Here is a 16,461-nt window from a genome sequence, read left to right as displayed (position 1 = left end):
CGGCTTTGTGTACCTGTGCAAATAAAGTCTAACTTTTCTGAAGAGCTTGCTGCTGTGGTGTCTTTACCCGTGAAATTGTTTTCTACAGATTGGCGTTGAAGTCTGTCGGTTCCTAGACACGACATTTGGGGGCTCGTCCGGGATACGAAAAAGGGATCGCTGAAGCTCCCGGCTCCTGGAGACAGAGGCAGAGGCCCCTTAAAAAGCTGCGGAGCTTAACTATTTAACTATTTGTTTCGGACTGGGGCACTGTCCCCTCTGACCTCCTCTCCATGAACGCCGGGAGTGAAATCCTCTCGTCAAACTAACCCGGACACTAACACCGAAAATTGAGGGGAAGGAAGCAGCGAGTTCTTCAGAAACGTGCGCAGTGAACCGTGAGTGAATTGAGTGTGGTATGAGTGAAAGGATAACGTATATTGTTTTGTTGCAAGGTGTGCTGGAACTAGGAATAATGTTTGAATACATTGTTGCTGCTGAAGGTTTACACTTGCTGTTGTTTTGTTGCAAAGTGTGCTGGAACTAGGAATAATATTTGAATATATTGTTGCTGCTGAAGGTTTACACTTTTGCTGTTGTTTTGTTGCAAAGTGTGCTGGAAACTAGGAATAATGTTGAATACATTGTTGCTGCTGAAGGTTTACACTGTTGCTGTTGTTTTGTTGCAAAGTGTGCTGGAACTAGGAATAATATTTGAATATATTGTTGCTGCTGAAGGTTTACACTGTTGCTGTTGTTTTGTTGCAAAGTGTGCTGGAACTAGGAATAATGTTTGAATACATTGTTGCTGCTGAAGGTTTACACTGTTGCTGTTGTTTTGTTGCAAAGTGTGCTGGAACTAGAAATATATTTGAATATATTGTTGCTGCTGAAGGTTTACACTGTTGCTGTTGTTTTAAAAAGAGGTGCCAGAGACTTGGGAGGAGAGAAACCCAAGAAGGGCCACCTGCAAGAGCTCTGGTAAAAGCGTTTTTGGGAAAAACACTGTCCTCTGAGGTGTAAAGTAAGAGAAAAAATATTGTTGGTAAGGTAAAATATTGTTAAACCGTGCTTATGCTTAGATTAGATGCTTGTGCTTGCGCGGAACTAACGTTGTATTGAGGCAACTGAGGTAAAAATTGTGATTTATGTGTATGTACAACTATAAAGGAAAAAGGGGGAAAATAAGTAAAGAAACGTGAAGTGTGTAGAAGGTATAAACGGGGGGAATAAAGGTTATATAATAAAAGGTTATATAATAAAATATAAATAAGAAATAGAATAAAAGTATTAAAATAAACATAAAATAATGGAAAAGGGAGAGAAAACGCCGGTTGAAATAATCACGGGAAAATATCCTAAATGTAAACGGGAGATAGAACATATATCAGAAAAATGGAAAAAAAGAACTAAAAGAATGGCGACAAAATGGCCTAAAGGGGGTACGTTTGATAGGTAAATATGCGATCAGATGGGTAATAGCAAATTATAGAACAGGAGACAAGTCAGAAAAAAGAAAGCTAAAAAGAGAACAGGAAAAAACAATTTTAGGATGGTTTAGGTCCGCTTCCCTAGAAAAATATGTAGGAATAAGTAGGGGTCACAGTGAAATAATGACTCCTCCTCCGTATGCCCCGCAGTCATCGGGACATACGGTAATAAAAGAGAAAGGCTTGTATCCAATAGGCCCGGTAACATCTGCAGTGACAGTGTGTCCAGTAGTAAAAGGACAGGTTCAGATACAAGGGTGGGTAGAACATGAGGAAGGTGAGGAACAGCTCAGGATAGAGAGAGCACGGCTCGAGGAAGAAAAGGGAAAAATAGATAAAAGGGTAACAGAGCTAAGGGGAGAGTACAAGGAAGTGGAGGAATTAGAAAAGCTGTTAAAAGCAAAATATAACCAGTATGATGAATACCATAGCCGGTTAATAAAAAAGGCAAAAGAGATAAGAGACACTGAGAAAAAACAGCGAGCATCTAAAATATGCCAAAAGCCTGAACAGGTGGGGTCAAAAAGGGACGGGGAAACACATAAAAGACGCAAAACTGCGGGGTGGGGAAACATTAGATGGGAAAAGCTCCCGTATAACACGTGGGAAGAGCTGAAGCCAAAAATTACCAAAGGAACAGATTCCCGAGATAAACATAAGCCAAGTTTAGCAAAAGGCACTACAAATAAAAAGCAAACCCCCCATGCAGAATATAAATTAGAATATAATAAAGGGGAGGAGGAGTTCTCCCCAGCAGGAAAAAGTGAGGCGAGCGACAGTGAGGCAAGCCAGGCAAGTAATAGCGAGGCAGAAGAGTCAGACGGGGGAGAGGGGCCTGCACAGGTGGGGGGAGATTTAGCTGGGCGATATCAAAACGTAAGAGAAAGACCGCCAACCCGGCGTAACCCAGCAGCAGAAGGATATAGCCATAATGCTAAAAACCCCAATACCATAGCACCATTGTTGATTAAGGAAGGGGATGTACCCCGATACATTCTCTGGTCCACCCAAGATATGCATAATGTAATAACCAATCTCCCTGATTTGCAGAATGGGGCGAGCCACTGGATCAGGGTGCTGGAGGAGGAGATGACGGGCCGGATCCTGGCTGTGGGGGACCTGAAGGCTCTCCTGGGAAAGGTTGTGGGGATGGAGACAATGCTGGACATATTTGAGCAGGCTGGCTTTGACAGAAACCATGCGCAGTCTCCAGCAGTGGACGGTGGGCCGTTTGATAACGTGCGTGGGGTTGTTTGGACTGCTTTGTGAGCCCTGTATCCCGCTCGACCGGACATAACGACCTTAACGGGACTGCCGTTAAAAGACAATGAACCACCGGCAGCATACATCCACATGCAGTTGCGCAGGTGGAGATTGATAACTGAAAGGGACGTACGGGCAGATCCCATAATGACCACCCTCTTCCGCAAAGCCATCCGGGAGGGGATGTCACAGGAAGTGGGGCGCCGCCTCGATGAGGTGGTGGGACTGAACACCATGGCACACAGAGAATTTGTGGATCATGTGGCGCACACTGTAGAAAGGCAGCGGAAAGAGGGGAAAAAGCTGGGAGATCAAACAAAAGACATTCAAAGGAAGCTACTGCAGTTGCAGCTGGAGGAGCTGAGGAGCCAAAGAAAAAAAGGCGAGAGAAATAAAAGAGCTGGATAAAGAAAAAGAGGCAAAAAAAGTGGCATCTGTGAAAATACAGAATATGGACAATGAATTCTTTGACTTTGAAGCCACCCCCCTCGCCTGAACCATGGAGCAGCCTGATGGTGCCCTGGCCGACGGTGATCTACAACTTCATCCCTCACCCAGTGGCCATGCAAGGTAATATGAAAGGGGGGGGGCCACAACCGGGTGGGAATCAAATGGGGGGAGGGCCAGGGAATGGTGGTCAAAATAATCAGTGGAAAGGGCAGCAGAATATGCAAAATAGAAATTGGAACCAACAAGGCTTTCCTAATCAACAGAGACAGGGCCCCATAGTTTGCTATGGATGTGGTCAGGAGGGGCACATAAAAAGATGGTGTCCAAACGCCCAAGGGATGTACCCAGGTAACCAGGGGACCTGGGTACCTAATCAGCCTCAGCAATCGCAGGGTTACCCCAACTTGGCCCCACCTCCCCAGGCTAGGCCCCCATATCAGAGTGGGGGACCTGTAAATTACCAAGGTGCCCAAAAGGGGTGCCCAGAGAACCCAGGCAGAGTAGGACAGCATGTAATGATAACAAACGGGCCAGAACAAGAACCTATAATAAATGTACAAATCGGAGGAAAAATTGTCCCTATGATGATAGATACTGGAGCAACATGTACATGCATTAGGAAAGAATATGCCTCACATCTGCCACTGTCGGGAGAAGTTATTCAAACAGTAGGGTTCTCTGGGAAAACAATGTTAAGCCCGACCACAAAACCGGTATTAATAAAAATAGGCGCAAAAGAAGCAAAATTAGAGGTAGTAGTATGCAAAAATTCCCCCATAAGCCTTCTAGGAAGAGATGCAATTCTGGCCTTAGGACTAAAATTAAACTGTGAAAGAGGGGGCATAGATTTAACAGGAATGTACTATATGAGAAGTGAAAACCTCCACATGGCAAATGTATATTGGGTAGGGGATATTAAGACACAAGTAAAAGACCAAGTTACATTACATTACATTACAGGCATTTGGCAGACGCTCTTATCCAGAGCGACGTACAACAAAGTGTATAACCATAACCAGGAACAAGTATGATGAAACCCCTAGAGAGAAGTACCGGTCCAAGTGCAGGGAACAACCGCATAGTTCAACTTGGACCCTGAAGGTTAAACTGATTAACACTAACAACGAGAACGGCAACAACGCAGTATATGGAAAAAATACAAGCAGTAGTTAAGACAGTTAATGCACCGAAGTCACCTACGAAACAGCTGCCTAGTTACAACCCTAAGCTTACAGTCATTTACAGGGGGGTAGGGAGGGATGGGGAGAGGTGCAGCCTGAAGAGGTGAGTCTTCAGTCGTCGTTTGAAATGGGACAGTGTCTCAGCTGTTCTGACCTCCACAGGGAGGTCATTCCACCATCGTGGGGCCAGAACAGACAGGAAACGTGTTCTGGAAGTGCAGGTGCGAAGAGGGGGAGGTGCTAGGCGTCCTGAGGTAGCAGAATGGAGGGATCTGGCTGGCATGTAGGGTTTGAATATCTTGTGGAGGTATGCTGGGGCTGATCCCTTGACTGCCTGGTATGCTAGGACCAATGTTTTAAATTTGATGCGAGCTATAACAGGCAGCCAGTGGAGGGTAGTGAGCAGGGGAGTGACGTGGGAGTGTCTGGGGAGGTTGAAGACCAGACGAGCCGCAGCATTCTGAATGAGTTGCAGGGGTCTGGTGGCAGATGCCGGTAGTCCAGCCAGAAGAGAGTTGCAGTAGTCCAGGCGGGATAGAACCATTGCTTGGACCAGGAGCTGGGTTGAGTAGGTGGTGAGAAAGGGGCGGATTCTGCGGATGTTATACAGGAAAAATCTGCATGCCCGGCTTACTGCTGCAATGTTCTTGGAGAGGGACAGCCTGTTGTCCATCACCACTCCGAGATTCTTGGCACAGGGTGATGATGTCACTAAGGTGTCCCCTAGGGAAATTGAAAAGTCGAGGAGGGGAGAGGATAGAGCAGGAATAAAGATTAGCTCCGTCTTTCCCGGGTTGAGCTTCAGGTGGTGATTGTCCATCCAGCTCTGTATGTCCCTCAGGCAAGTGTGGAGCACTTGGCAAAAATATGTTGAGGCTCAGATCCCGCAGGCAATTGAGCCAGAATATGACTTACATTGTACTATGAGGTTTGATTCCTACCAGGACCTAGATCTAGAAAGAGAGTGGAGTAAGGGAAAAGGAGAAAGACAACATTTGGTGTCAACTGTGCTCCTGATAGGACAGGAAGGAGCAGCATTAAACATAGAAAGGACCCCATGGATTGAGCAGTGGTTTCAGGAGGAACATGCGGCCCCACACATAACGTTAAAAGTAAATCCAGGGTACCAAGCTAAGGACTTAGGTCCTATGGTTAAGAGAGCAGAAGAGCTCCAGTTCAGGCCAACAGAAAATTCTTTAATTTGGTGCACAGCAGATCAAAAAATGATCAAAATTATGGTAAGTGCTCAGATGTGGGGAAAGCCCCAAATGGTGAGGGTACCGTGGGAAGAGGGTACAAAACGGGAGAAATCTGGAGAAAATTTGGGCATAGAAGAACATTTAAACCAATTACCAAGTCAACTATGGTCTTAACATGACACTGATGTAGATAAAGTGAAATCAGCAAACCCGGTTGAAGTGTACTTAAAACCAGGCTGTAAAGGTCCATTTAAATTACAATATCCTTTAAAAAGAGAAGCAGTGGAGGGAGTGAGAAAAACCATAGAAGGTCTGTTAAAATCAGGAGTGCTTAGAGCAACGCAAAGTCCATATAATACGCCTTTATTGCCTGTAAAAAAAGCAGATGGGGGAAAATGGAGATTGGTGCATGATCTGAGAGCAGTAAATGATGTAGTGCAGGAAATGACGGCAGAAGTGCCTAATCCTCATACTTTGTTAACCAATGTTCCTCATACTGCAAAATGGTGTACAGTAATAGATCTGTGTTCTGCTTTTTTCAGCGTTCTGTTGGCCGAACAAAGCCAAGAGCTGTTTGCCTTTACATATGAAAACCGGCAATATACGTACAACAGAATGCCGCAGGGGTTTAAACATTCGCCGCATGTGTTCAACCAAGGGTTAAAAGATGACTTACAAGGTTTGGACCTCAAAAGTGTGGTGTTGCAATATGTTGATGACTTATTACTATGTGCAGATACAAAAGGGCAGTGCATAAGCGATGAAAATGCTGGAGAAACTGGCAAAGGGGGGACACAAGGTGTCCAGGAAGAAGCTGCAGCTCTGCTCTCAGGAGGTGGAGTACTTGGGAAGAGTAATCACGGCTGGCGGCATCCAATTGGTGTCGTACAGGGTGACTAACGCAGGAGCCAGGCGCCAGACGGGTGATTCCAGTTTCCGGCGGAAGCTGTCACAGTCCAGGGAGACGGGGAGAGCGGAGGGACTGCGGGCGCTGACACCATTCCAGGGAGCAACAGCACCAACAGTGCCCCTGCGGGTCCAGTATGAGAATCGCAAGCCGGCTTTCCAGTGGAGTGACGTGCAGACCGCGTACTCTGGATTGGAAGATATACCAGGAGCCCACCAACTACGAGGACTGCGGCAAATCCTCGTGCTACGAATCAACGTGTTAAGAAACTGTGTATGATAACTTTGTTGGGTCACTTAGAATAATATATAGAGCTTTGATATGTATAATCAAATTTTGCGACTGGAGAGAGTGTTGGAGGAACCATGGGAACAACGTTACATTGAGGAATCTGATACATTTGGATGCTGCTATGGCAGCAGGGGATGCGCAGGCACCCAACGTAATATACATGGGGTGGTGCACACCCGACGCTGTCTGACGCTGAGAATAAGAATACAGCGAGGGGAGTCTTTCGGGGCCATAAGATTTGACCCCGAAAGGGGGGAAATGTAGGAAAAGTTTGAGACTCCCCATGATTGAGATGGCGTCACATGTTAAAGTTAGGGAATTCCCATCAATGTTGATCAAACTGGTTCCTCCAAACTCTCGATGCTTCATGATAAAAATATATCACATGTATAACTATACACTCATATAATCAATGTGTAATCCAATAAATCTATATCAGTAGTTGCAGCAAAGCTTATGGAAACGCAAGAAACCACAGTATCCACTGTAGAAAAAAAGGCAAACGCAGAAGGCTTAAGAAAAATCACACTTACTCACTCAGCAGAAAACACTAATCAAATACTAATCATACACTATTGCCTATAACTTCAGCAGATAACACTAACCAAAAAACTAATCATATATTGCTAAAATATAATCCAAAAACTAACAAAACGCTATTACCAAATAGAAGTGCTAGAAGACTAATATTTTACAGTGACCCCTGTGTAACCTGAATACAGTAGAAAAGTACAGGAGGCTATAACTCTGTAACTTGTATGCTTAATGGAAAATTACAGAAGGCTGTGACTTGTATGCTTAATGGAAAATTACAGAGTAAAGACTGATATTTTTCAAAGGGAAAGTTGGGGTAACTTTCCACAATGACGATATCACCTAAGAACAGAAAATCATTGTGGTGCCAAGAAGGTCAGGTTGACCCAAGAGCAGGAAATCAAAATCATTGTGGTGCCAAAAAGACCAGATGGCTGGTATTTTTAGAAATGTGTTAAGGGGAATTGTGGGGTACAATTTGTGTATAAAATGTATGCAAAACTGACAATCGGGGTTCAATTCGTCTGAATTGATCCGGCTTTGTGCACCTGTGCAAATAAAGTCTAACCTTTCTGAAGAGCTTGCTGCGGTGGTGTCTTTACCCTTGTGAAATTGTTTTCTACAGATTGGCGTTGAAGTCTGTCGGTTCCTAGACACAGAGATAGGTTGTCCTATAGTATAGTAATTTATTCTATTGAGTAAACTGCAGTAAACCCTAAGACAAGTTCAGAATATTTTCTATTGAAAGGTTTTAGATTAACTGAATTGTTTTAATAAGTCAGGAAGTACCAGATAAAGAGAGAGATGTCTCGGTTACCCTCATTCTCTCTGTCCCTCACCCATTCTGACCTGCCAGCATACCCGGGCCAGTCAAAGTGGAATCAACAATTGTATGATATGGTCTCAGAATGGACTCGCTTGTTGACACTGTGGCCGAAACTTGCTGGGAGACTTGATACCATGGACACACTGGATGAGGAGGCAATCCACAAACTACGGACTGTACATTTGGACTCCCTTGTATACCCACACGATGATGGAACTGAGTGTTTCGTGATAGAAAGGATAAAATTGTACCTTGAAAAAAGACAATATTTCCTTTATCTTTGTCGCTCAAGAGAGGCATGGTTTGAGGTAAACCTGATGTGGAGAGAAGCTTGGGAAAAACATAATGGCCAGTTGCATACTACTGCTGAAGGAGTCAGCTCAGTGGCAGCACAGTGAACACAAGAAAGCACAGTGGATTACTCTGGTCTCCCCACAACCCAGGAACCACCCCCTACTGCGCACAGCACTGCAGACTTCACCACATCAACCCCCACCCTGGAACATCTCGCAGCTGCGCAGACAGAACTGGTTTGCTCTGTGGACTTTGTCACACCAGTCCACATATAGAACACTGCAGCACACGCTGCAGAATCCCCTTCCTCGCTTTTTGAATCTGGGGAACCTCTATCACCTGCGCAGACAGAAGTGGAGTGCTCTGTGGAGCAGAGAATGCCGGACCACCCCCCATGGACAATACTTATAACAACACCAATCCTCCCATCACATCTGGAGAGCCCCACGACAGGGCTCACACAGAGGACAGGCTCAAGAGAAAATCATGGGCCTCTGTCAGGGATTCAAAGGGACCCCGCGAGAAACGGACCAGGAAGCCTACCCCCCACCGTTTTATGACCTCCCGGACCCTCACCGTCTCGGCCAGAGTTGTATCTTGCACTCCAAAGCAAGATAAACGGAGCACAGCTGGAACACCAGCTTCCCACACCCTGGTCTGCCAACCCCCTGGTCATCATCCCTCCAAGCTCCACACACCGACATCATCCACGGGAAGCGTGAAAGTCTTTCCCCGACGTCTGAAGTGGTGGGACGGTAATAGACTGGGCGCATACCAGGGACCTTCAGCCCATCTGCCCAGAGAGGGTGCACATCCAGTGCCCAGTATAGACCCTGGGCCAGAGATGAGACAGGCATGGTTAATGGGGATCCACGTGCGGAAGAAGCAAAATGGCATGACTCCTCCTGTCACCTTTCGTGTACCCTGAACTGTGCCTCCCTCCGCTGCCAAAGGACTGCCAGTAGCCAAACTGCTGTTCTTGGAGGTAAAACTGGCAGCCCTCCCGATGTCCTGACCACAACTTTTTAACATGGAACCGTGTCCGCCTATGTCCCTTTCCCAAAGTGTAGGTGCCCTCATGCGCTATTAGTGCATACCAATGGACAGGTTTGCCCGATGCCTGGGTTTAACTGAATTGCCAATCCTATGACTGTAAACACAGTCAAGAAAGTTCCCTTTGATGGACTGATTGCACCTTGCACATGCAGTGCTGTCTTCGTATGTTGCGGTGAATGAAAAGGTCTAAACCTACAAGTACCACAGTTCTCTCCTGCCATCCCCCGAATGACACCCACGTACGTAAGTGCAACCGGATCCACGCCCTGCAACTGGGAGCTTGCCTAAATGACTGCTGTCTGCAGTCCCACCTGACTGGACCCCGGCTACAGGAGCCAAAGAGGAATCCACAGGAAATATGGCGCTTCCCCACTCAGCAGCTAAGAGATGCCCGCTGCACTTAGTCAGCTCTGGGTTGTCCGGCTTCCTGTCAAAGGAGACAGAGCCCCCGCATACTATGCACAACTTGGCAGGAACACTGTGGGCAATGGATTGCCTTTCATTTCACAAGGGCAACATTAATGGGAAAAAGCACTGTAGGTTGCCCAAGATAGTCCAGGGAACCCCCTCTCCCTTGCCAGTCCTGATACCCAGGCAACGGAGAAGGAAAAGACTATGGTGTCACAACAGCAGCAGCCAGAAGAGACTGTTGATGTCTCCACACCACACCTTACCATTGTGGGATTGTGTCCAGCGGTAGGTCAGCCGGTCACAATTGGACTACTCAATTTTGACATGGACTAAGTGTTTTAAAAGATGGCGGATGTACCACTTAGTTTTTGTTTACTAATGCTATGTAAAAAGTTGTGCAAGTCGCTCGGGATAAAAGCATCTGCTCAATGGCTGTAATATTATGTAATGTACTGTTAACTGCATCTCAGAAATGTAAATGTGTAGTTTTTATATAGCTATGATTATAATGATTATACTGTGTCATTTTTATGTGGTGATGGGAAAACAGACTTTTAGCAGGTGCATTCACCAAGAGAGGGAATGTAGGATATGTAGTGTTTAGATTTTGGCCTTAGAGAGGGAATCAGTGAGAATAAGAATGTGGTAAGAAGAGTAAGAATGTGGCCAGGCCTCCCCCTCACAAGCATCAAAGCAAATGTGATTGGGGCAATATAAAATCCACTGATACCCTAATCTAGGCAGACAATCTATGGGTCCCACCCACTCCGAAGAGACAAACCAGATGACACAGGACACCATATCGGGGGTCAGTGACCCTACATGCCTAACATTTCCCTTTCCCTCTTTAAGTTTGAATGCAATCTTTAGGTAGGCCAGTCTTTGTCATAAATTAGTCTGACCCCCTTCCCTTCTTTCCTAAACCTTAACCCGGCATCACCCAATCAGAGCAAACATCCTCAAGCCATGCTGGGTAAGGTATTTAAGATTGCCACAGGAAAAAGTGTTGTGTTGCGTTGCATTTGATTTCACAGCCTGGAAGAAGTTTTCCTCTTTTTATTTTGGCGGTGGTTCCTTGGTTGTGTGTTTTTAACTGGTTTCCTTGAGGAGCTTATACTGGAAGTGGGTGATACTTTGGCAAGGTCTGGTCGATCTGTTTCTCTCTCTCTCTCTCATCCGTCTCTCTCTCTCTATTTTCTGGTATTTCTAGATTAGTTGTTTAATGTTTTGCTGTATGTCTTTTGTTGTGTGATTTAGAAGTAGTGTGCCTGCATTCAATAAAGAATGTATGTTTTCAATTCATTAATATAATTGCTTTTTATTGAATTCAATTATTTAATCTGAAAACCTGATGTACAGCTAGTTTACACTTGTTAGTTGATTCCACCAGTTTTTTGTAGACTAACCTATCAAAGAAATCGGCAATTTAATTGATAATTCTAATTATAAACATAAATATAAAATTAAATCTAATAAAATATATTTTACATGTAGGTTAGTTGAAGAAGATATGCTTATTTGAATGTTGGTACTCCTAAAATCAAGTAGCAAAGAAAATCCCCTTGAAAGATCTTGAACTTTTCACACTTCTCACAGGGAGATAATGGGTGGGAACAATAACCGTGGAGTTAACCGTGGTGCTAGTTAACTCCACCCCAACCACTCCCCCACTAGAGTACCTGTAAATCCTTGCCCATTTAGGGGTTACCCTATTTAAAGCTTTATAACTCCAGATGTGAATACCACAGAGACTAGAAAAATGTCTTAAATGAAGCAATACATTTGTACCATTTATAATACTAGCTTAGATTACTTTATATTCATAATTTTGTAAGAAATAAAGTGCCACAAATGCAATGGTCAAGGCAAAAAATCTAAAATGAATTTGCTCCTTTTTTAGTTTGCAATGAAATACTGGGAGATTGCGGGTTAAAGTATACATGTCCTGGATCAAAAACTTCTTGACCACAAGTTCATAAAATCTAAGGGTGGATATGTAGAACTACTAAAGATCTATGAAGCAAAAACTAAGCAGTGTACCCAGCATCTCCAAATCTACCCACAATGTCTAAATTATTAACACTGGTCTAAAATAGCTAAGCGTCCAGAAACAAATCCAAAATCTCTCCAAAAAGGAATATAATGCTTTTTGTCCATTGTAAAGCATATGAGCCCCTTATGAAGGTTTAAGATGAAACATAGATATAATTTAAACATAATGCAAACATATAGTCACACAATGCTGCACAGTACCTAAATGTGTAATGATTAACTCTTGTATGTAGCCTATTTCTATACTCTGTACACTCCTATGTTTTCTTGTATGGGAATGAGACGATATAAAAACATTTTTCAGCCGTCCACCACGTTTTGGCAATGTTTCAACACTCTCCTCATCACTGTTGTATGCGTCACAAAAACCATTACACTACTAACTAACGCTTACATTACAGTGTGAAATATCCACATTACATAATACCACTAACCTATTTAAAGACACTCAATTTCTAAAATAACGTAATAACCGATATATTTTGAGCAGTAATACTTACATAGCAATGATGAAATCTTATCAATGTTCAGTAGATGGAGACAGAGACAGTAAATCAATGACAGTTATATCCGCTTCTGTTTTGCTCCAGAAAACAATGTCAGATAGGTCTATCAGCAAACATATGGCTTAGCTATGCCCAGAAGTCCTCAATAATAATGGTATTTTCCAAGGAATTGCACAAAAAAAGTTGACAACGTTTCGTTAGGTGCAACGTCTTTTAATGCTACCATATAGAGCGAATGCCATGGTAAGAAAATGTTCGGTTACGCTTACCTATAAAACGCTATTCCAAAAGCAAAATTAGACATGTTATACATCGTTAGAAAGCTTACACTCTCACCTACTGATTGAGTGTCCGCCATTTTAGCAACCTCACACAGTAAACAAACATAGGCTACTACCACACGGCTTTATTTATGGGCGGTGGCTTGACCGAAACAAAGTGACAATAGCCAACGAAATCAAACATGCTAATTCAACTGCATCCCCATCACGCCTCCAAAACCAGGCTGTAAGAATCACTAAAACAAGCCGACTTTGCTGACAAATTATAATTATTTAGTGACCCTAAAAATGTTGTTTATTCTATTGAGTGACTTCTTCAACACTTTAACTTTCGTAATATGAAAAAAAGGAAAACAGTAAAAAAAAATTTAAAAAACCTTTTTTGCCTCCTAGCGCGATTTCAAGATTTGCGACTTGCGGACCTTTTCTCCTTTTCTCCAGCACCCGTCAAATATTCTCAATTAATCCTTGCTTGTCCAACAGTTCCCAGCATGGGAGAGAGACCGCCCGAGAGTTGCTGAGGATCTGGCAGGGAGGTTGCTCTGTTTTGGACTATGCAATCCAGTTCCGCACTCTTGCCACCACGACCGACTGGAATGTAGAGGCCCTGTATGACGCCTTCTGCCACGGACTGTCCGAGGTCATTAAGGATGAGCTAGCCACCCGTGAGCTGCCCGCTAGCTTCCAGGATCTGGTGGATCTGGCCATCCGGATCGACAGCCGCATGAAGCAGCGTCACCAGGGGCAGAGCACCGGTGGGTCACGGGGACCATCCAGGGATCATGCGTTCTTTCGCCAGCCTGTGTCGGGGTTGTCTTCTCCGAGTCATCAGTCACCAGCGACCAGCGTTCTCAAGCCCATGCAGGTTGACCGCACCCACCTGTCCCCTTTGGAGAGACAGAGGAGGATCAGCACCAACTCCTGCCTGTATTGTGGCCAGCCGGCCACTTTGTGTCCACCTGTCAGGTAAAGGGCCAGCGTTCACCCAGGAACAGGGGACTATTGGTGTGCGTTACTCGCCTTTCCCAATCCCCTTACCCGCATCCTTCATTGCTGACAGCCGAAGACACACTGTATCGGTGCTCATCGACTCAGGGGCAGAGGGGAACTTTATCAATGCCAGTTTGGCTGTCCGACTTTGTATCCCTTCCACTCGGTTGCAGCCACCCCCGGAAGCCAACACTCTGACAGGAGTGAAACTAGCCCAGATCACTCATACCACAGTGATGAGTCTTCTCATCTCGGGCAATCACTGGGGGAACATCATGCTTTATCTGATCGATTCACCCCAGGCCCCCGTCATTCTAGGCCATCCCTGGCTTGCTCAGCACAACCCCCACATTGACTGGGCCAGTAACAAGGTGTTAGGCTGGAGTCCTTTCTGTCTCAACCACTGCCTCCGTGCGGCTCCTGCCTCACCAAACTCCGTGCCTTCGTCCCCAGAGGAATTCCCTGACCTGTCTACTGTCCCTCCTGAATATCTGGACCTCAAGGGAGTGTTCAGCAAAACACGGGCCACCTCCCTACCACCTCACCGTCTCTACGATTGTGCCATAGAGCTCCTTCCAGCGACTTTGCCACCTAGAGGTCGTTTGTACTCCCTGTCACCGTCAGAGACGGAGGCCATGGACAAGTACATCCAGGACTCTCTAGCTGCTGGCATAATTCGTCCTTCCTCTTCCCCAGCGGGTGCAGGATTCTTCTTTGTCGCCAAGAAGGATGGGTCACTCCGTCCCTGCATTGATTACAGAAGTCTCAGTGTGATCACTGTGAAGAACCGCTATCCGCTTCCTCTGATGTCCTCTGCCATTGCTTCAAGGTGCCACCGTTTTTTTTAAACTTGACCTCCGCAACGCCTATCATTTGGTCTGAATAAGGGAGGGGGACGAGTGGAAGACCACCTTTAATACACTGTCAGGCTATTATGAGTACTTAGTGATGCCATTTGGGCTTACTAACAGCCCTGCAGTCTTCCTATCTCTGGTTAATGACATCCTCCGAGGCATGTTAAACCAGTTTGTCTTTGTCTACCTGGATGACATCTTGATCTTTTCCAGCTCGCTCTCTGAACACGTCCAGCACTTCCAACGGGTGCTCCAGCGTCTCTTGGAGAATCAGCTGTTTGTGAAGGCGGAGAAGTGCGAGTTCCACTAGAGCACGATCTCGTTCTTGGGCTACGTGATTACAGCAGGAGGTGTTCCCAAAAGGTCAAGGTGGTAAAAGATTGGCCCCAACCTACGTCCCGTTGCGAGATGCAACGTTTCTTAGGGTTTTCCTACTTTTACCGCCGCTTCATCCATAACTTCAGTGCCCTGGTTGCCTTCCTCACTTCCCTGATCTCCTCCAAAGTGAGATTTAGTTGGAACCCAGCTGCTGAGGAGGCCTTCTCTGAGCTTAAGAGGCGGTTCCACTGTCCTCATCCTGATCCAGCCTGACCCCGCCTGCCAATTCATTGTGGGGACTGACGCGTCTGATGTGGGAGTAGGTGCCGTGTTGTCCCAGCGCTCATCAGAGGATGGTAAACTGCACCCCTGCACCCTACTCACACAGATTAACACCCACCGAGCGCAATTATGACATAAGGAATCGGGAGCTACTCACTGTCAAGCTGGCTCTGGAGGAATGGAGGCATTAGTTTGAGGGGACAAGCACCCTCTTTCTGGTATGGACTGATCATAAAAACCTTGAATATATCAGGTCCGCAAAACGCCTCAACTCCCACCAAGCCCGCTGGTCACTCTTCTTTTCCCGGTTCAACTTCACCCTGTCCTATTGTCCCGGCTCTAAGAATGGCAAACCAGATGCCCTCTCCCGGCAGTTCCTGGCATTCGAGGAGGTTCCGGAGGACACCACCATTCTCCCCAAACGATGCTTGGTCGCAGCAGCCCAGTGGGATATTGAATCCGCAGTCCGGTCTGCACAGCAGGGTGAGTTGGGTCCCAGCTCCTGTCCCGCTAACCTGCTGTATGTTCCTCAGCCTGTCCGCTCCCAGGTTCTCCAGTGGGGACACTCCTCAAGACTAGCTTGTCACCCTGGCATCAGACGCACGACAGCCTTCATCGGTCAGAGGTTCTGGTGGCCTTCCATGAGGGAGGATATTCACAGTTTCGTCTCAGCCTGCCCAGCCTGTGCTCAGAACAAGACCTCCAACCGACCCCCATCTGGTCTGCTACAGCCCTTGCCAGTTCCCGGGAGACCCTGGTCCCACATTGCGCTGGACTTTATTACTGGACTGCCTCAATCTGACGGTAACACCACCATTTTAACCATTGTGGACCGTTTTTCAAAATCTGTTCATCTGGTCCCTCTCCCCAAGCTACCCTCTGCTAAGGAGACTGCCAACCTCCTCATCCACCATGTCTTCAAGCTGCACGATCTACCCACGGGATCAGTGTTGGACAGAGGTCCTCACTTCACCTCCCACTTCTGGAGGGCTTTTTGTAAGCTGCTCAGGGCAAGGGTTAACCTCTCTTCTGGTTTCCGCCCACAGACTAATGGCCAGACAGAGCGGGCTAACCAGCAGCTGGAGACGGTGCTTTGTTGCGTGTCCTCCCAAGAGCCCTCTTCCTGGAGCCGGCAAGTCCCCTGGGTGGACGCGATCAACTCCCTACCCTCTTCTTCCTCTGGTTTGTCCCCTTTTCAGTGTTGCCTGTGCTATCAACCCCCCTGTTCCCGTCCCAGGAGGAGGAGGTTGGCATTCCATCTCCACAGGCATTTATCCAGAGGTGCCAATGAACCTGG

General features: G+C 46.1%; 2 protein-coding genes across 5 annotated transcripts; both read left to right on the top strand.

The window, feature by feature from the left end:
• Positions 1–73: 73 nt before the first annotated feature.
• Positions 74–7,638, top strand: LOC118229845. 4 transcript variants are annotated; one of them, XR_004765736.1, is made up of 3 exons: positions 74–363; positions 904–3,302; positions 6,299–7,638. XR_004765736.1 is itself a non-coding variant. In XM_035422307.1 (2 exons), exons 1-2 carry the CDS (start codon positions 3,232–3,234, stop codon positions 6,746–6,748), a joined length of 366 nt encoding a protein of 121 aa, XP_035278198.1. In that variant the 5' UTR covers positions 623–3,231; the 3' UTR covers positions 6,749–7,638. The 4 variants fall into 3 exon arrangements, 1 of the variants encoding a protein (XP_035278198.1); XR_004765735.1 differs by having other exon boundaries at positions 74–377; XR_004765734.1 differs by lacking the exon at positions 74–363 and having other exon boundaries at positions 623–3,302; positions 6,454–7,638.
• LOC118229843 lies at positions 3,309–7,415 on the top strand. The gene is made up of 2 exons (XM_035422305.1): positions 3,309–4,121; positions 5,210–7,415. The coding sequence occupies exons 1-2, from the start codon at positions 3,344–3,346 to the stop codon at positions 5,734–5,736; spliced, it is 1,305 nt and encodes a 434-aa protein (XP_035278196.1). The 5' UTR covers positions 3,309–3,343; the 3' UTR covers positions 5,737–7,415.
• Positions 7,639–16,461: the final 8,823 nt, after the last annotated feature.

The sequence above is a fragment of the Anguilla anguilla genome, chromosome 6 (assembly GCF_013347855.1).
Source record: "Anguilla anguilla isolate fAngAng1 chromosome 6, fAngAng1.pri, whole genome shotgun sequence".
Lineage (NCBI taxonomy): Eukaryota > Metazoa > Chordata > Actinopteri > Anguilliformes > Anguillidae > Anguilla > Anguilla anguilla.
This window is presented reverse-complemented; position numbering and strand designations above follow the sequence as displayed.

Coding starts and splice junctions, on each gene's coding strand:
- LOC118229843 (XM_035422305.1), top strand. CDS start 3,344: ATGGGGGGAGGGCCAGGGAATGGTGGTCAAAATAATCAGTGGAAAGGG. Junction 4,122..5,209: donor GACACAAGTAAAAGACCAAG/TTACATTACATT, acceptor CCCTCAGGCAAG/TGTGGAGCACTTGGCAAAAA.
- LOC118229845 (XM_035422307.1), top strand. CDS start 3,232: ATGGAGCAGCCTGATGGTGCCCTGGCCGACGGTGATCTACAACTTCAT. Junction 3,303..6,453: donor TCACCCAGTGGCCATGCAAG/GTAATATGAAAG, acceptor GGTGTCGTACAG/GGTGACTAACGCAGGAGCCA.